Source organism: Rhinolophus sinicus, linkage group LG09 (genome assembly GCF_036562045.2).
Source record: "Rhinolophus sinicus isolate RSC01 linkage group LG09, ASM3656204v1, whole genome shotgun sequence".
NCBI lineage: Eukaryota > Metazoa > Chordata > Mammalia > Chiroptera > Rhinolophidae > Rhinolophus > Rhinolophus sinicus.
This window is the reverse complement of record NC_133758.1, coordinates 80114270-80135590: the sequence shown is the minus strand read 5'-3', so window position 1 is coordinate 80135590 and position 21321 is coordinate 80114270. Positions and strand designations below refer to the sequence as shown.

At 33.4% G+C, this 21321-nt stretch overlaps 1 protein-coding gene across 5 annotated transcripts in view; it reads right to left on the bottom strand.

The window, feature by feature from the left end:
• Positions 1–21321, bottom strand: part of RUNDC3B (RUN domain containing 3B) — a 124700-nt gene that overhangs the window by 22956 nt on the left and 80423 nt on the right. For all 5 annotated transcript variants that reach the window (XM_074340687.1, XM_074340689.1, XM_074340688.1 and 2 more), the window contains one exon: positions 15872–16029. In XM_074340687.1, the coding sequence (XP_074196788.1) occupies positions 15872–16029 (158 nt within the window). The remainder of the gene's footprint in view (positions 1–15871; positions 16030–21321) is intronic.

The following is a 21321-nucleotide window of genomic DNA, read 5'->3' as shown; positions in this document are numbered from 1 at the left end:
AAATGAAAAAAGAAAAGCTGGGATACCAATACTTATGCCAGACAAACTAGACTTTAAAACAAAGGCTGCAACAAGAAACAATGAAGGGCCCAGGAATCCCACTTCTATTTATCCAAAGAAACCCAAAACAGTACTTCGAGGGGACATGTGCATCCGTCTAGTCATTTCAGCATTGTTTACAATGGCCAAGATGCAAGATGTGGAGGTAGCCTGGGTGTCCATCAATGGATGAATGGATAAAGAGTAGGTTGTACATATATACAATGGAATATTGTTCAACCATGGAAGGGAATGGGTTCTTGCCATCTGCAGTGGCATGGATGGACCTGGAGGGTATTATGCTGAGTGGAGTATGTCAGATAGAGAAAGAAAGATGCAATGTGATTTCACTTACATGTGAAATCTAAAGAACAAAACAGAAACAAACTTATAGATACAGAGAACATTTTGATGTTTGCCAGATGGGAGGGACATTAAGGGTGGGTAAAAAAGGGGAAGGGATTAATAAGTACAAATTGATTTTAATACAGTAGTCATGGGCATGTAAAGTACAGCATAAGAAATATAGTCAATAATATTGTAATTACTACGTATGGTGTCAGATAGGTACTAGATTTCTCAGGGTGATAGATGGGAGAGGAGTTGGGGAGCAGGGGAAAAGCGTGAAGGCATTAAGAAGTAAAAACTGGTAGATACAAAATAGTCACGGGGATGTAAAATATAGGGAATATAGGCAATAATATGATAAAAACTGTATACAGTGCCAGGTGGGTACTAGTCAGGGGATCACTTCTTAAATTATAAAAATGTCTAACCACTATGCTGTACACCTGAAATTAATACAGTTTTGAATGTCAACTGTAATTGAGAAATTAAAAAAGGGGGGAGAAGGTGAAGGAGAAGAAGAGGTTCAAATTTCCAGGTATAATACAAATAAGGCATGGGGATGTAATGTACAGTATAGGGAATATAGTCAATAATATTGTGATAGCATGGTAAAGTGTCAGGTGGTTGTTGGACCTATCATGGTGATCACTTCTTTAGGTATGTAAATGTCGAAAATTATGGTGTATCCTGAAACAAATGTAATATTGTATGTTAGCTATATTTTAATAAAAACCTTAAAAAATTAAAATTAAAAAATTGTGTACATTTAAAGTGTACAATTTGATGATTTGATATACACATAAAATGTGAAATAATCACCACTCAAATTAATTAACATATCCATCACCTCCCATAGTTAACTTTCTTTTTTTTTCATAACGAGAGCACTTAACATCCACCCCTTAGAAAATTTCAAGTATACAATACAGTATTAACTATAGTCACATTGTTGTACATTAGATCTCCAGAATTTATTCATCTTGCGTAACTAAAACTTTGCACCCCCTAACTAATAACATGTCCCCATTTTCCCTTCTCTCCAGGCCCTTGTAACAACCATTCTACCCTCTGCTTCTACTCATATATACATACCCTGTGTCTATATACCACATACAAACACAAAGGACTATTATTCACCTTAAAAAAACAAGGAAATTCTGCCATTTGCAACACAGATAAACCTGGAAGACATTATGCCAAGTGAAATAAACAAATACAGAAAGACAAATAGTCTGTTGATCTCACATGTGGAATCTATAATAGTCAAACTCATGTCGTGTGTGTGTGTGCGTCTGTGTTTATCATATTTTCTTTATTCATCCATCGATGGACATTAAAATTACTTCCATCTCTTGGCTAATGTGAATAATGCTGACATTGACATGAAAGTGAGGATATCTCTTCAAGATCCTGATTTTATTTCTTTTACATAAATACCCAGGAGTGAGACTGCTGGATTATAAGATAGTTCTATTTTTAACATTTTGAGGAACCTATATACTGTTTTCCGAAGTGGCTGTACTAATTTACATTTCCACCAACAGCGCACAAGCATTCCCTTTTTGCCACATCCTCACCAACATTTGTCATCTCTTGTCTTTTGATAACAGACATCCTAACAGGTGTGAGATATTTCACTGTGATTGTGATTTTCTGATGTGATTGTGATTTCTCGGATGATTAGTGAAGTTGAGCATCTTTTCATATACCTGTTGGTTATTTGTATGTCTTCTTTGGAGAAACATCTACTCAAGTCCTTTGCCCATTTTTTAAAATTGGGTTATTTTTTGCTATTGAATTGTGAGTTCCCTGTGTATTTTGGATATTAACTCCTTATCAGATAGATGGGAAATATGTTCTCCCATTCTGTAGGTTGCCGTTTCACTCTGTTGCTCCTTTGCTGTGCAGAATCGTTTTGATACAATCCCATTTTTCTATTTTTCCTCTTGTTGCCTGTGTTTTGGTGTTACATCCAAAAAAATCACTGCTTAGAGGAATGTCAAGAAGCTATCTCCTTCTGTTTTCTTATAGTAGTTTTACAGTTTCAGGTTTTATGTGTTTATATCTGTCATCCACTTTTAGTTGATTTTTGTAAACGGTATGAGTTAAGGGTGTAATTTCATTCTTTTGTATGTGGATATCCAGTTTTCCCAACACTGTTTATTGAAGAGAATATCCTGTCCCAATGTTGCTCTTGGTACCCTTGTCAAAGATGAGTTGACTGTAGATGCATGGATTTATTTCTGGGCTCTCTATTCAGTTACAATGTCCTATATGTGTTTTAATGCCAGTACCATGCTGCTTTGATTACTATAAATTTTTAATATATTTTGAAATCAGGAAATGTGATGCCACAAGCTTTGTTCTTCTTTCTTAAAATTGCTGTGGCTATTCAGGGTCTTTTGTGGTTCCATATGAATTTTAGGATTATTTTTTCCATTCCTGTGAAAAACGCCATTGGGATTTTGACAGAGATTGTACTGAATCTGTGTATCACTTTGAGTAGTATGGACATTTTAACAATATTAGTTCCTCCAACTGATGAACACAGGATGCCTTTCCATTTATTTGTGTCTCCTTTAATTTCCTTCATTAATGTATTTAAATTTTCAGTGTACAAATCTTTCACCTCTGGTTAAATTTATTCCCAAGTATTTTATTCTTGTTGCTATTGTGAATAGGATTTTTTAAATTTCCTTTTCAGATAGTTGGTTGTTTGTATGTAGAAACATGATTGGTTTTTGTATGCTGATTTTGTATCCTGCAACTTTGTTGAATTTGTTTATTAGTTCTAACAAGTTTTTGTTGTTGTCATCTTTATTTGCTTTATGTATTTAGGTGATCTGATGTTGGGTGTGTGTATATTCATATTTGTTATATCTTCCTGTTGAAGTGACCCTTTTATCATTATATAATGACCTTCTTTGCCTCTAGAGACAGTTTTAGACATAAAGTCTATTTTGTCTGATATAAGAATAGACACCCTATTTTCTTTTGGTTACCATTTGCATGAAATATCTTTTTCTATCCCTTCACTTTCAGCCCATGTTTATCTTTAATCTGAAGTGAGTCTCTTGTTGACAGCATATGGCTGGACTTTGTTTTTTAAATATATTCAGTCACTCTATGCCTTTTGATTGGTGAGTTTAATCCATTTACATTTAAGGCAATTGCTGAGTGTAGACTTACTACTACCATTTTGTTCACTGTATTTTTTGTCTATTTTTGCAGTTGTTTTATCCTTCCCTTTCTCTCTTGCAGTCTTCCTTTGTTACTTGATGATTTTTTTTTTTGAATAATTTGTTTTGATTCTTTTCTCTTTATATTTTGTGTTTCTGTTATAGGTTTGTTATTTGTGGTTAGCTTGAGTCTTGAATAAAATATCTTTTAGGCATAAATTCCTATTTTAAGTTGACAACTTCAATTGCATATATAAAACACTACATGTAAAGTACTTTGAGAGTGCTTTATATTTTTTTCAGTATTTATTCCCAATTTTAGTTTTAACCTAAAATTTTTAATTAAATCTATAAAATATGTCACAAATAGCATTTTCATGAAAATTCAAAACATATTTATAACTAATATCAAGTAAATATATTAAGTGGGCAGTGAAATATACACTTAAAATATGTGAAGAAACAGCCACGTAAAAATATCTGTAATTACATTTTTTCATGATAAACATCCTCAAAAGAGGGAGTCCAGAAAGTACAACCTAAATTCTCCTGTATTATTATAGTCTATCATTCCCAATAACTGACTTCTAAATCATTCAAGAATCTTTGCCTTGCTTATTGTAAAAAGTTCTTTTACTTGGCCAATAAAAACATATCATTTAAAAGTAAAGTTTGTTTTTTTATATGTTGAAATATATGTATATATTTATCAATTGACTATTTTATGAGTTCTTTGAATATACCCATAATTGTCTCATAAGAGCACGTCTTTGAAGAATATATGTAAATTCAAAATACTGTGGATTTATAAACATAAAACCTCTCTATGAAATATGGAGTCCAGCTCTCCTGTGAAATAGTTTGAAACAAACAGCATAGTTTTCAGTTAAGGTTCAAAGAGCTGTTTTATTTTTCAAAGGAAAAATAGCTCTTATTAAGTCCTCTTTGGCTCGACAGAAACATTCAATGAATATAATTTATTCTATGGAACCTAGACAAAGCCTGATAAGTTCCTGTATCTTCTAAATATATAATTTGCACTATCTATAAGAACGTAATTTGCCACCATCACTTTATTTTTCCAAGGTTTATGATTCTTCATCTGATTATTGTTAGCTTATCTTAACTAAGTATAGTACAATACAACATAATACAGTAAGACTCTGGGTTGATCATAAATACCAAAGACTTCACTGTGAATCCTTTATGCCTTCTCAGGAGGAAATTTGTTTCTCAATGTTTTTAAAGAAAAAACAAATATAGTAAAAACGCAGTTACTGTCTCTTTTTAAAATAGCATTTCACATCCAAGTTATTAATTTGCTAAAATTCAGTTTGTGAGAATTTGTCACATGAATTGAGCCATCAATCAGGGTACATTTACATCTTCCTCTAATAATGTGGAGCATTTTACAGTCATTTTAATTCATAACAGAAGCTTATCTCAGTTAAAAATGCTCTTCCCTTTGCTTAGAAGAACTTCCCTTTGCGTTCTTCCTTTCCTTTGGTCACCGAGAGAATTCCTGAAAAGCTCTATTCAAATACCAACTTTTAGTGATGCTTTCCCTGGATCACTACTCCTGTACAGTGTATATACTTTTATTAACACACACACACACACACACACACACACACACACACACACACGTTACTATACACTCATCCATCATTTAGATGTCAGTTGTTTAGTCGACTTTGATATTCTCAAGGTCATCTTACTCACGTTTAAATTCTCAGTGACTAGCGCAGTTTCTGGAACAAAGTAGGTATTCAGTAAGTATTGATGAATACATTAGAAAATATTATTTCAAAGGTTTATCTTTCTAAAATGAAAATCTGACCTGATATTGATAACCCCACAGAGCTCCTTAGCATAGCATATAAAATCCTTTCTCATCTGGACACACACACCCAAACACACACACGCACACCTGCTTGCTCTCCATGTTTGAGTAACAAGGAGCCACCATGCAGTTTCCTGTATTTGCTGAACTCTTTAATCTGTTTTTGCAATTAAATTGCTGTTAAGAGCATAATAAATATTAATTCACTTTGTTAAACGTCAAAATAAACTTCTAGACTTGTGGTTCTCTACCCTGACTATATATTCAAATAACTGAGGAGGTTTAAAAAATATTGATATCCAATTGTCATCTCAGATCAATGACATAAGAGTCTATGAGAGTGGTGCCCAGGCAACGGTATTTTTTTAATGCTTCCTAGGTGAATCTAATATAGTTTTTCTCTTGTGAAATTATAGCAAAACTACATCTCTCTGCCTGTTCTTTCTTGGTCTCTTTCAGTGGAGGTTCCTTCTTCCACTTAGTTTTTAAATGTTGGCGTTCCCAACAATTCCCTCCACTTCTATTCTCAAAGTTCTCGGATTCCCCGTAAATATTGAGTACGCTGCCTTCAAAAATGAGATCCTACATTCTCTGGAGTCCTGAATATTGCATTCATGATTTTAAAGGGAAGAGAAAAAGGTAAGATTTCCAGAGTGTGGTCTTTTTCCCTCCTTTCAGGGATTAGACTCAAGTCTACTGTTACTAACAAGCTCTTTTAAAAGATCTAGAATTCTGTACTCTATATTTTGATAGCAGTGCTTAGCCATTTTAAAGATATTATTTTGTTTTGTTTGTTTCTTTATCTTGTGTCTCCAAGCTTGAGGGTTATCCTCTCCCCTTTACTTTGCTTCTTTCTCATTTACTTCAGAGGCAGTTCTGATGGCTTATGATGAAGTTATACTTTCGGCTGTTGGATGGATATAGAGATAGACAGATTAGATAGATTAGAGAGAGAGAGAGAGAGAGAGAGAGAGAGAGAGAGAGAGAGGGAGAGGTAACTATAGATATACAGATATTAAATGTAAGTGCCAGGGGATGGATATTATCTGTGATTCCAAGTATTCCTAAGCAACCCAAAGGTCCGTAAGATGACGCAATTTTTAATTTTGATATGGCAATACATTTGAAGCCCATGGCTATAAAGGTAAGTTTTGAGAGTGGGTCTAACAAAATGGTTCCTTTCCACTTACCACTTATTTTCTGATGTGCTGCCATTCTTAGGGTATATTGCAATGCTATTTGTGACATGGCACACTGACAAAATCTTAGGCTATAATCTTCACGAACGTGAAGTATTTAATATATCATGACAACAGTAAACGCACACTTTTATGCTCATGGACCTAGCCAACGGCTAGGCAGAGAACTAAAGGTCAAAGAAAGGAAAAACCACCGAACATAAGATGTTACATACACTCCTCCCCCTCACTTTCCCAGGAACACAGGATGCCAGTTACCTACCTTCAACCTCTCTTGACTACTTTGGAAGAGGGACAGGACCATCACTCAGATGCTATTTGTTTACTGTCGGTCTCTGCTCTCCATCCAAAGTAAGCTCTGTGAGGGCACAGACTGTTTTATTTATTCCTGAGTCACCAGCACCTAGAACAGGGCCTGGCTTTTCTCACATTCTCAATAAATATTTGTCAAGTGAATGAATCAATGTTAGAGAAGTTATAAAAGCAACGTAGTACCAAGAGGAGTAATGAGAATTTACTCTACTTTAGTCATTTAAAAATTTCCAGAATTGGAAAATGATAATATAGCTTGTAAATACCCTAACTTCTTTATAATGTTAATATAAAAATGTCCTTTACTTGTGTTTTTGCTTCTTTGTTAATTTTAGACATAACCATGGGATAAAGATTAGCTTTATATCACTTATAAATATATAATTATTTCCCTTCAAATAAAACTTTTTGAAAGAAAAAGCCTAAAAAGGAGCCAGGTAGCCAAAAAATATAAGTTATTTACCTATGAAATATTCTTGCCCAAAAAGTGTTAAACCCAAATCTAACCAAGTCTCTTAGAACAGCAGTGGTTTTCAACCCTGGTTGCACTTTAGAACCTAACTTGACGGTATCTTTTGAAAAGAAAGAAACATTTATGGGGATTTAGAACTCAAAAAAAAAAATCAAGTGCCTCATTTTTCCTCCAAATTTTAAAATATAAAATAAACCCTGAATCCTTAGAAAAGTGGCCCTCCAGATCTGCGGCATGAAATATATGCAAGATGAGCCTGGGATATCTTATGCCAGAAAGAAAGTTATCAAAGACAAACAGGTCATGTCAGAAGGATACAGGAATTAAATAAAATTAGTCAGTCAAAGATGGGACAATTTGAGAATCAAAAAGAAAAATAAATGTAAGTGATGGAAATACACTGAATATAGGCATTTCTGCTATAATACAAAAACAAAATAGTGTTCTGCAGTAACACAGGGAAAATAACTCGCATAATGGGGAGAATAGGATTAGGAGCTGATGACTTAAAACGTATTCTATTTCCTAACTGGAACACTAAGAAAAACACTAACAATCCTAATAAAATTTCAAATCCGATTTAAAATATTTGTTAAATTCCTATTAAGAAATATAATAACTTTACAACAAGAGCTTTAACAACAACAAAGGAAAAGCCATTTGATGGAAGATAGTGTAAGGAAGGGCTGAGGCTGCTGAGACTGAGGTCTGCCATGAAGGCAGACAAAAATTCACAAACACCTTCAAGTTATAAATTCAACTGAACCAGAGGACTGCACCGCAAAAAAGGATTACATATAGTGAGATGTCGCCATCTGTTGGTGGCTTGCAGTATTTGACTGTATTCGTGCATTTTGCATTCGGCTGGTGTTACGTGCTGAGAAACAATTAACTTCCAAGAAAAATCAAGTATGAATCAAGGTGATTTTTTTGTTGTTATACTGATATCATCACCTTATTTATGAATCTTGTATGAGTTAATTCACATTATAGAAGAGATTATATATAAAAAGTTTGTAAAGTTCTCAAAAATAAAAGAGAAAAGCAAAACCAAATCTTCATCTCTTTGGTAACAAACTAGGGCATTGGCATCATATTCTGAAAATTAACAGTATCTTATAACAACTGTAGTGGTGAATAGCCCGAACTAAAGAGGGAAAGTTCTTTCCTTCTTTATAGATGATTCCAGCCAATAGCATAGAAGTAGTAACAATTAAGAAACCACCATTTTACAAATCTTAATGAATCAATTGCTCTAGGTAATGCTCATCCATGGTTCAAACCATTATATGAAAGGTTAATAGGAACTTCTACAAAAAAGAAATAAGGTTGTCACCACCTTAATTCACTGTTCAATCTTAAGATCACTAAAAGTGGAACAACCAGTGTGCTTCCCAGCATGAAGTACACAGCACTGTAAAATATTCTTGTCACAAAACTTAAATGCAAATCTAACCCAGCACCTTAGAGCAGTGGTTTTCAATGCTGATGGCACAGCAGAAACATATGGGAAGATTTTTAAATACACACTTACCTGCGTCCTGACGTAGACCAATTAAATCAATCTCTCTTACATAAGGTAAGGCTCAGTCTGGCATCCTCATTTTTCAAAAATATTTTTAAAAAGCTCCTAAGTGATTCTAAATATGCAACCAGGATTGAAAACCACTCTTCCAGAGTCAAGAGGATATACTTAGATGATACACAGCACACAGCAGTGATTCTCAAACTGCAACGTGTCAATTAATCCCTTGAGGATCTTGTTAAAAATGTAGATTCTGATTCACTAGGTCTGGAGAGGGACCTGAGATTCTGCTCCCAGATGATGCTAAAGCATCCAGTCCACTCTGAGTAGAGAGGATATAGTTGTATAACAGAGATACAAGAAGAGTCACACATGCAATTTAAAATTTTCTTATAGTCACATTAAAAAGCAGGTGAAATTAATATTAATAATGTACTTATTTAACCCAATATATCCCAAACATTATCATTTCAACATGTAGTCCATATAAAAAGTCATTAATGAGGTATTTTACATTCTTTATTTCATTCTATCTGGTGTGGATTTCACACTTACAGCACATGTCAAGTGCTCAATAGCCATGTGTGGCTAACAGCTAATGTACTGGACAGCACAGGTATACAAGAACAAATTAAATGAACCACAAAGAACGAATGCAAAATGCTGGGCATTTTATAGGAAGTCTGTCAACACACAATGACAGGAAAGGTGAAAGTAGGAAACTGCTATAAATTAAGAGGCTTAAGTGACACAACTTATGTAATATATGACTTTGAATCCTGACTTGAAAAAAATCTATTACAAAAAAGATTTTTTTTAAAGAATTGGGAAAACTTGGTATGAATGAGCATTAGATGATAAAAAGAATTGTTCCTGATTTTATCAGGTGTGATTATGAAATTTAGTGAAAAAGTGTCCATATTTTTTAGAGATGTGCAATGAAGTTTGTAGGAATCAACATGATTTGCAGCAAAAGAAAAAGAGAATGAAAAATAAAAGAGATAAAGCAAATGGGACAAACTCTTGGTAACTAACTGCTCAATCTGAGTGATGGGTAATCTGGGGTTTACTGTACAATTCTTTCTTTTGTGTACAGTTAAATATTTCCTAATAAAAAATTAAAATATAGTAGTAGTTTCAGTATCTAAATGCTAATTTTAATTTTCTAAATGCCAACTAAATGCTAAAAATGGAAATAATGAACAAAGTAATATTTATATATTAATATTAATATTGTTATTTATAAATTGTAATTTAGGGAGGCTTTCTACTTTCAAGTAGTCAATGTAAAATATTTACTAAATAAGGATGCCCAAAGTAGTCTTTTTTCTATTCTAATGAGTCACTTGTTCTCAATGAAATATTGTATTGTTAGTCCCAACTGTTGCTAGTCCCCGAACCACGTATAAGGACATCTGCTCTATAGGAGACTCTGCCAGCAGTTTTAATCAAACACTATGAGTAAAAGCAATGAAACAACATCCATATCAAATCAGTACCCTTTCCTGTTGTAATATCTGATTTCCCACAAACACCAAAAAAGTACAACAGACGTGGTTTTATCTATCTGGTACCTGGCCTTTTCTTCTTCTGGGTGCATTTTCTTGATTTTTCTGTTCTTCTATGCATAATAGAGTAACATATACTAATATGCTTATAATTTAATATTTTAATAACTGCTACCTGCCAAAAAATATGTATGACCAGAAACTGTCATAATTTGTCCATTATTAACAGGGCCATAATGACATTATTGCACTCTCTTGTCAGGATCCATACCACTCATCCTAAACCTTCTGACACGAGATGCCACAGCATCACTGACTTCTGGTTTGAAGGTTGGTAGGATCACATCATCACTACTTCCCACGAACTACACCAACTGGGCTGCTGAACTGCACAGTGGCCTACTTTTGGCAGTGATGATTTTTCACTTCTACTATTTGAACTCTTCAGTTCCTTCCCTAGGGAACCCTATATAGCATGCTACTATCCCTAGAAGCTTTCAAATCACGAACGGAAAAATTTTACCAGCTAACTCGAAAAAATTCCTTATTACACATTTCATTGCTCTATCATGACAAAGGTATCCAGCTTTTGCACACTGTTCTGAGGCTGTCTATTCCAGAGGTTTGCAATGAGTGTTTTACAAAGAATCATTTGTACAGCAGATCATCTATCTAAAGGTCTAATATTGTGGATGAGGACAAAGCTTCCCTCCCATATATGGCCCTCTTTAAATAACAGTATAATTAATTATGTCAATCTTCACTAGCTTATGAGCCCTTTGTAAAAAGAAACTATGCCTCATTCTTCTCTGTACTTTGTTATTTTCAAGCAAAAAAGTATACATTTAAATAAATGTTTACTGAATAAAAAATTAAAAATTAAGTTTTTCCACATTTATTAGCATAAATGTGACAATAAGTTTCTTAAAGGCCATGAACAGAATGTATTTCATAATCTTATGAGAACCTCTCCATGTATTGATTCAAAGTATATCGATTTCAAACTATACCACAGATTTTAATAAAACTATGAGAGTAAAACAATTATAATAATGCTGTATATCCCAATGAAATTATAACACTATTTCTAATCATAATTTTTGGAGACGTAAAATTATTCAATACTTTACAACTCCACCAACCATAAACTTAATCACTCAAATGTATCTTTGTCAATGCCTTGTAAAATACTCCAAATTAGTATTGCATCAGTTATCAATGAGAAAAAAAATTACAGTTAAAAGTGGCACCCATTAAGTAGTAAATAACCATGTACGTCTCCCTCACATGTGTGATATACAAAAATCTATACTATGATTATAAATATGAATCCAATAGCCTTTTAGGAGCTAGATCTCAAAAGTGAATTTCCTGATACTCAGGAATAATACAATAAAGTTCAAACTCATTGTTTGATCTATAGTTTTGGGGCATGATAAAGTAAAACATTTTAAATTCACTATTTATCTTTCTGAATGAACTTATTAAGGAGATTAAGGTTTCTATAAGCCAAAACATTGGAATAATCTTTGAATGCCTTCTTTGTTCTAGCTATAGTACACTTTATACTATTTAATACTCATAACAATCCACAAGATGAATATTATCTCCATTTTATCACTAAAAAACAGACTCCAACACATTAATTAATTAAAGTTTGCACTCACAATAGGCAAGTATAGAGCCAGTATCTGAACAGTCTTGATTTTTAAGAAAGCTTTAGGATGCTTCTGCATTCCATCACACTAACTTGTACTCTGTTACCAAAACTACAAAATGTTCGTATTTTATGAGTAGTCAGAGGCATAATTAAAGCACACTTTAACAGTAATTCAAAAACACATCCAACTACAGAGTAATACATAGAAAAAAATAAGTGACAAATGATTTAAGTCACCCAGTAAAAGATAATCAACATAATGTAGAAGCAAATACCACATACTTCATCTTCTATTTAATACTCCTCTTTTGACCTTTCTCATCATACATTATAAATTTAATCTTCTCAAGTCTACTTTTATCTTTTTAGGATTAACAAAGGAATTTCAGTGCCTAGCTTTGATGGAGGCCTTCCTAACTGTTGGTTAAAAAAAAAAACTCAGCAACATTAAGAAGGAAAAAAGTGTCCACTCTCTCCCTAGAGCTGCAAAGATGCCCAGAGTATTCCTCACCTTAAAAATTCTGATAACATAGTGAATTGTGAACATTCTGAAAGTAATGTCTCTTATTCTTCTGTTCAGCATTCTTATAACAGTTTTTATGCAAAGGAATCTTGTAAGACACCAATTTACACTTACCTAGAGTATAAATTGGGAAAATAAATCTTTAACCTCTAAATGAAAGAAAATAGTCAAATTCTGACTGTTGGCCTTAATTTTTTATTTATTGCTCTGGTAATATTGTTTTAGCTAAAATCTCCTTTTAAGGTATTAAAAATAACTGTAAGGTTTCTTTGCAAAATCAAGAGGATCAATGATATTTTTCTATCATAGAAGTATGATAAAACTGTAACTTGCAGATTCTTTTCACAAACTAAAAAGTTTGAGTCTTTGTTCCTTTAAATTTAATCGAAGATAAAATCAATGTGATACATTCAACTTTAATTCTTTAAATGAAAATATCTATTAAATAAAACTGATTTCACAATTATTTTTAATTTCAAACAATTCAGACTACCAAAATTATTTGCAAAAGAAATACTATTTTCTTGACATACAAATGGCCAACAGATATATGAAAAGATGCTCAACTTCTCTAACTATATATAAGGGAATTGCAAATCAAAACCACAAGGAGATACCATCTTACACCTGTTAGAATGGCTACTATTAATAAGACAAGAAATAACGTGTTGGAGAGGATGTGGAGAAAAAGAAACCCTCATGCACTGCTGGTGGGAATGTAAATTGATACAGCAACTATGGAAAACAGTATGGAGGTTCCTCAAAAAAATTAACACGTTGTGTACGGATCACAAGAATCTTCACGAGGGATTTAAACCCCGCCGTACGCAACGAGTTAAGAATAGAATTACCACACGTATCACCCAGCAATCTCTCTTCTGGGTATCTATCCAAAAAATCTGAAAACATGTACCTGTAAAGATACATGTTCACTGCACCATTATTCATGGTGGTCAATACATGGAAACTACCAAAGTGTCTTTCGATAGATGATTGGATAAAGATGTGGTACATATACAACCATTAGAAAAGATGAAATACTGCCATCTGTGACAACAAGAATGGATTTTGAGAGTATCATGCTGACAAGAACTATATGATTTCACTCATATGGGGGATATAAACAGAAAGCAACAAACGAGCAACGAAAACAAACTCACAGACACAGACAACAGTATGAAGGTTACCAAAGGGGAAGCAGGATAGGGAGAAGATAAGAAAGCAAAGGGGGGTCAAATATATGGTAACAGAGGGAGAACAGATTTGGGTGGTGAACACACAAAGCAATATACAGATGATGTATCATAGAAATGTACACTTGAAACTTATATAATGTTATTAACCAATAACACTCCAATCAATTTAAAACAATTAAAATTATCTTCTGAATCTTTTAACTACAAAGAAATAACCAGAAATCTCTACTGTTTGGCTCTTGATATTTCTCACCCTGCTTACAGAAACAGGTGGGCTACGGAAACTGTTCATCTGCCCCTCGAGTGATACCCCATAGGACAAACTCTTTTTAAAATACTAGAAAACATATAGGAAACAATATATGAATAATAATTCCTTCCATCAAGACACAAACTCCCACAAAACATTACATTTTTATGTTCCTTAAAACTTTGTTACTTAAAAAAATCATCTTTTATACTTAATCTCCTTGCAAATTACATGTTAATTACAAAAGGAACAATGGTAACTATACAGAAGAGAAAAATACCTTAACAAAATGATTAAAATTAATATCACTACTAAAAGGCCAAGAGGCTTCACAGACCTCTGGATGTGATAATCTGAGGACACATCACTTATGCTGTTTTCCAGCCACAAATAGATAAGACTCATTATAATCACAAGGAAAAGCAAACAAATTAAAACTGAAGGACATTCTATAAAATTACTAACCTGTATTCTTTGAAAACATCAACTTCATGTGAAACAAACATTGAAAAACTATTCTAAGTTTAAAAAGACAAGAGACTGACAACCAAATGCACAACATGATCCTGGATTGTATCCTTACCAGAAAAACAAAAGTTGCAATAAGAGACGTTATCTGGACAACTGATGAAAGTGAAATATGAGTCACAGATAAGATGGAAGTATAGTATTGATTTACATTTCTTAAATTGAAAGCTGAATTATAGTTATACAAGAAAATGTCTTTGTTCTTAGTAAAGACACAGTGAAGTATTAAATGGTAAAGAGGTATGATATATGCAAACTCACAGTGGGTTCAAGAAATAATATGTATGTATTATACATACAGGGAGAGGGAGAGAATTATGACAAATGTGGCAAAATGTTGAAAATTGGTGAATCTAGGAAAGAGCATATAGAAATTAATCTGTGTCATCCTTGCAACTTTTCTGAAAGTTGAAATTGCTTTAAAAAATTAAAAGCCACCCTTTAAGATTAAATAAATATTAATTTGAAAAGATTTTCACCATAAACAATTAATAAAATCAAGTTTGACAAAATGGTATAAGTAGTGCAAGTACTTTGAATAATGACAAGTTAAGGCGTCTAAACCAGAATGTAAATCAACACACAGCTTTCTTCATCCAAAGCTTGCTATGGAAAAAGGTTATTAGCTTAGTGCTAAACTGTGCTTAGTGATATTCTGGCGCAACCTGGTTAACAGTTTAAGCACCGGCACTGCACTTTGAGCAGTACTGGTCTTATATACCATCTTTTTGCAATCGATTAGTCAGTCAATTAATAACTAACTTAACTACAGTGGTACCTCGGTTTTCAAACGTTATCCATTCCAGAAGACCGTTCGAGTTCTGAAACGTTCGAAAACAGCCGTCAGGATCTTGCACTCAGCAGAAGCTGCGTGACATGTTCGACTTCTGAGGCATGTTCGAAAACCGAGGTATTTACTTCTGGGTTTACGGCGTTCGTAAACCGAAATGTTCATTAACGGAGACGTTCAAAAACTGAGGTACTACTGTAAATACTTTTTAAATTATGCATATGCATTTGAAAGAATATACACCAAGTTATAGCAGTTAACTCCGGCTAGCACAACTGAAAGTGGTTCTTATTTTCTTCCTATATTTTGTGATGTTTCTACAATGAGCATGGATTACTTTTATAATAATGAAAACAAAACTAATCTTTTAAAAAATAGTAAGTGAAAAAGAACTTAGTAGCAAGCAATCAGATTTCTTGGAATTTGAATCCTATGCCAAAACATGACACTTTCTTATATTCACATACTGCCAGAATTTTTCCAAAAGAATCTCACTTACAACTGATCTTGAAGCTCCACAATGATATATTCTAATTGTTCCTTTTCCAATTTATGGGCTAGATCAGAGTCTTCAATCCTTTGTAGCAGTATTTTATTCTGGGAGACAGATTCAGACAGCTGGTTCTCTCGAAGTCGTAAGAGTTCTTCAAGATAACCCTGGAAATAAAGATCACCAAGATATAGCAACTACAAATTTCAGATATATATATCTTGAAGATAAATGCTGAGTGGCTTAAATGTTATTCTTACCTATATTGTACTAAAACGAGTCAAAGTATTACTGATGAAACAGTAAAAAAAAATTGTTTTAATTGAATACAAAAATTCCGCATATGTTCTTCATTATTTATAGCTCTTCTCTCAAGTTCAAGATAACATGTTTGTAATTTAAGGTAAAACTTATAATTTCTAAACTCTGCAACAGTGATAAAATACTTTATGTGCTTCCTAGTTTCAAAATACAAACCTAATTACAGAATGACCAACTGAAAAGCTGCCTCCATGTGATTATTTTTTCAAAAGCAGATATTAACATTTTAGTGTTAGCAAATTAGTAGGAAGCACTATAGTTTTGGTTATGCCTGCAGGTTTAGGGATTGCCTAGTGTCACATTCCAGTTCTCCTAGTTATCAGCTATGTGTCCTTGGGTAAGTTACTTAATCTCTCTGTGTGGTAGTTTCATCTTTTAATAAAGTGAGAACAGTAAGTGTGCCTAGGTGGGAAGAATAAATAAATCAATACAGGTAAACTGCTTAGAATACTACCTGGTACCCTGTATGCAATGTATAATTCCTAGCTATTATTATTAGCAAACATCGACTACATATGAGATCTCTTGAACTGGTCCTTTGTTTTATCTTTTTACTCATTTAGTTTATTTTTCCTCTTGCTCTGCTTTCTGGGAGATTTCATTAAATTTATCCCCTAAACCCTTATACTGAATTTTTGAATTCAGGAAAACTTATTTTTAATTTCCAAAAGCTCTACATGTTTTTGATTGTTCCCTTCTCATGGCATCCTACTTTTGCATTGCAATGTGCTTTCAAATTCCTCTCAGGATATTGGAATCTTTCTCTCTTAAAGTATTCATCTATTTTATGTTATACAATTCATATGTCAGTAACAAACTGTTTTAACTATTTTAGCTTTATGATACATGTTAATAGAAGCTAGTACTATTCTCCAGACATTTAGTTTCTTTTTCGGATTTTTCCTAACAATTCTCAAATACTTGTTTTTTCCATAATAAAATCTCAAAAATTAAAAATAAAATTTTTACAACTGAAGTATTTTATATATGCATACACAGCTTAATATAAAATATATATGAATACTTATAAACATTAGTAATTAAACAATACTTATATACACATATGCTCACCACCTAAATTAATTACCAATACTTTCAAGCCCCTATAATGCCCTTCCTTGGTTGTATCCTTCTGCCTCCTCCACAAAGATAACAATACTCTGAGATTTGTGTTTATCATCCCTCCTTCTTTCTAGCTTTACCACAAATGCATGTTATCTTAAACAATTGTTTAGTTTAGCTAGGTTTTGTATATCTTCTTTTGAAAACTGCTTTTTCATCTACAGTGAGTCTAGTTATAGTTTGTTTTCTTTTTAAAATATATTTTTTTCAATTACAGTTGACACGAAAAAAACTATTACAGTAAAAGACACATTGCCATTAATCCCCTTCATAATACTCCCTTTTGCTTCCAACACACTTATCCCATTGTTCTTGCTACTCTCTGAAGCAGTTCTAGAAGTCCTCTTTCGTGAGTGTCTTTACTTCATCCTCCATCATGACAATGCTCCATGTCACACATTGCTTCCGGTATATGGCAATTTCTGTCAAACAAAAACATTACGGGAGGCTGCCGGTTGGCTCAGTTGGTTAGAGCGCAGTGCTCATAACACTTAGATCGCCGGTTCGATTCTCACGTGGGCCAGTGAGCTGCACCCTCCAAAACTAGATTGAAAAAAACGACTTGACTTGGAGCTGATGGGTCCTGGAAAAACACACTGTTCCCCAATATAAAAAAAAACAAAGAAAAACACATTATGGTGTATCCCCATGCACCTTATTCAATGGATGTGGCACCGTGCGACTTCTGGCTCTTCCCCAAAGTCAAAATGATTCAGGACATCAAGGCAGCCATGACAGCGCAACTAATGATACTCACAAAAGAGGACTTCCAGAACTGCTTCAGAAAGTGGCAAGAATGATGGGATAAGTGTGTTCAAAGAGAGGGGGAGTATTTTGAGGGGAATTAATGGCAATAGTCTTTTACTGTAATAATTTTGATTAAACATTCACTGTATCTTTTGATCACACCTTGTACAATATTTTATCAGTTTCAGGTGCACAACATAGTGATTAGACATTTATATAACTTACAAAGTGATTATCCTGATAAATCTAGTACCATGTTTCCCCAAAAATAAGACCTAGCCAGACCATCAGCTCTAACGGGTCTTTTGGAGCAAAAATTAATATAAGATCCAGTATTATATTACATTATATTATTAGTATATAATATTATACCAGGTCTTATATTATATAAGACCGGGTCTTATACTAATTTTTGCTCCAAAAGATACATTAGAGCTGATGGTCCAGTTAGGTTTTATTTTCGGGGAAACATGGTATTTATCTGATACCATACATGGCCATTACAATATCATTTACTATATTCCCCATCCTATACCCCACATCCCCATGACTATTTTGTAACTACCAATTTGTACTTCTTAATCTCTTCCCCACTTTTTCACCCATCCCCTTAATCCTCATCCCATCTGGCAACCATCAAAATATGCCCTGTATCTATGAGTTTGCTTCTGTTTTATTTGTTCACTTATCCTATTGTCTAAGTAAAGTCACATGGCATTGTCTTTCTCTGTCTGACTTACTCCACTCAGCACGATACCCTCAAGGTCCATCAATATTGTTGCACATGGCAAGATTTCATTCTTTTTTATGGATGAATAATATTCTATTGTATATATGTACCACTTCTTTTTTATCCAATCATCCCTTGATGGACACCCAGGTTGCTTCCATATCTTGGCTATTGTAATTAACACTGCATAAACATATGGATGCACACCAAGTAGCATTTTGGGTTTCTTCAGATTAATACCCAGAAGTGGGATTACTGGGTCCTTCTTCGTCTCCTGTTATATAGCCTTTGTTTTGTGACCTAGTATGCTCCATAAAAACTAGATACTGTCCTTTGTGTGTGTGAAAAGAATGTATATTCTGTTAGCATTTAACATATTTTAGATCAAGCTTAGTAATTGTGTTGTTCAACTTCACTACATCCTTACTAATTTTTTATCTGTAAATTATTTTGAAATATGTTAAAATTTTCTACTATAATTATGTATTTAACAATTTCTCCTGGATATTCTTTTAATTTCTTCTTCACATTTTTCACAGCTACATTTTTAAATGTTCTTAAGTTCAGCACTGATATACATTCCTCATGATCTGTTTTTTTAAAAGACAATATTTTTCTTTAGGCTTAATGTTTTTGCCTTAATGTCTACAAGTATGTTGAATAATATTAATATAGAATTTGTTTGGTTAATGTTTCCTTACTGTATCTTTATCCTCCTAGTTTCAACTGTTCGTGTCATTATATTTTATATACGTCTCTAACAGACAACATGTAATTAAAATTCATGATTTTTAAAAAGTAAATTTAAGAGCTTGCCTTAACTGGCAAGTTTACACCATTTATTTTCATGTGATGTTGATTCTTTTGGTTATATTGAAATTTATTTCTACCACTTTATTTGGTGTTCTTTTAAAAAAATTTTTTCAATTACAGTTGACATTCAATATTATATTAGTTTCAGGTGTATAGCATAGTGGTTAGACATTTATATAATTTACGAAGTGATCCCCCCTTAAGTCTAGTACTTATCTGACACCATACATAGTCATTACAATATAATTGACTATATCCCTATGCTGTACTTTACATCCCCATGACTATTTTGTAACTGCCAATTTGTACTTCTTCATTCCTTCACCCTTTTCACCCAGTCCCTCCACCCCCCTCCAATCTAGCAACCATCAGTTTGTTCTCTGTATCTATCAGTCTGTTTCTGATTTGTTTGTTTGTTTATTTTGATTTTTAAATTCCACATATAAGTGAGATCATACAGTATTTATCTTTCTCTGTCTGACTTATTTCACTTAGCATAATACCCTCTAGGTCCACCCTATTTGGTGTTCTCTTTATACCATCTTTTCTTTTTTTCACTTGTTACTTTCTATTGTGGTAATCAAATTTTCCTTATTTCTCTTCTCACTATTAGTTTGGAAGTTAAATATTCTACTTTTAATTGCAACTTTGGAAATAGGTATGCACATTAAAAAATGTGCCTATACTCTTTCACTATAATACAAAGACTGCAAATGACGTTAGGATCAATCATCGTCATTTACCTTTCTGTTAGTTAAAGCTTTAGTTCACTCTTCTTCCCAGGACTACAGTCAGCTTGTTCAGCTCTTGAGAGCTGATTGTTAAATTTCAGAAATTTTGTAATACAGTTGTTAAACACACTATTATTAAAAATTGTATAGATATAATTAAATAAATTATATTAAAACAAGGAAATAACTACTCAAAACTCATCACCATGTATTTTACCATATTTTACTAATATTATCTCTCTTCTTAACGCCATTCACAGCTATTGTAGCTGTCTGGTAGAAACACTATATAATGGTGTGCTACTGTGCATCTCTTCCCAAGTCTGCATTCAGTGACACGATACTGGTAGTTTAAGTTGGCCACAATAGGAGTATTTACCTCAGAGAATCAGCATATGCTACAAATTAGGCTCTTATATTTCTTCTGAGAAAGCCAGTTGTTCAATGTATGTCAGCACACCAATGCCACCCCATTTTGACCATTATATAATTGTTATTGTTTCATGTAGTCAAGGTTTATTTACCAATTTCTGTGCTTACTCTGCCAGTTTGCATCTCACTCCTGCCTTCTAGGTTCAGTTTCCATCTTGAATGATAGTGGGCCTAGATTTGCTGTTCCCTGTTGGTACTGAAACACAAGTACCTAGGTTAAGGGAATGGCTCCTCACCCCCACTCCAAGGGGCTGCAGTGGCTTTAACTCATGACTTATTCCTCTTCTGTTTCTGTCTTTCTGTGTTGCTGGTCCTCAGTGAGCTCCTAATCTTTGAGAGAGCAGCTCTGCATGAAGCTCTTTTAAAACTGTATTCTACTCAGCATTTTCAGAGTTTTACAATGTAAAGGCTTTCAGATTATCCTAGTCTGACCTCTTGCTGGTATGAGAAGTCTTCTTTAATACGATATTAAAGTTTTCTTCATATAGATTATGCACACTTTTATAGCTAGTATGTATGGGATCTCCTTCTTTATATTTTCTAACCAGTAGCTGTCTACAGGA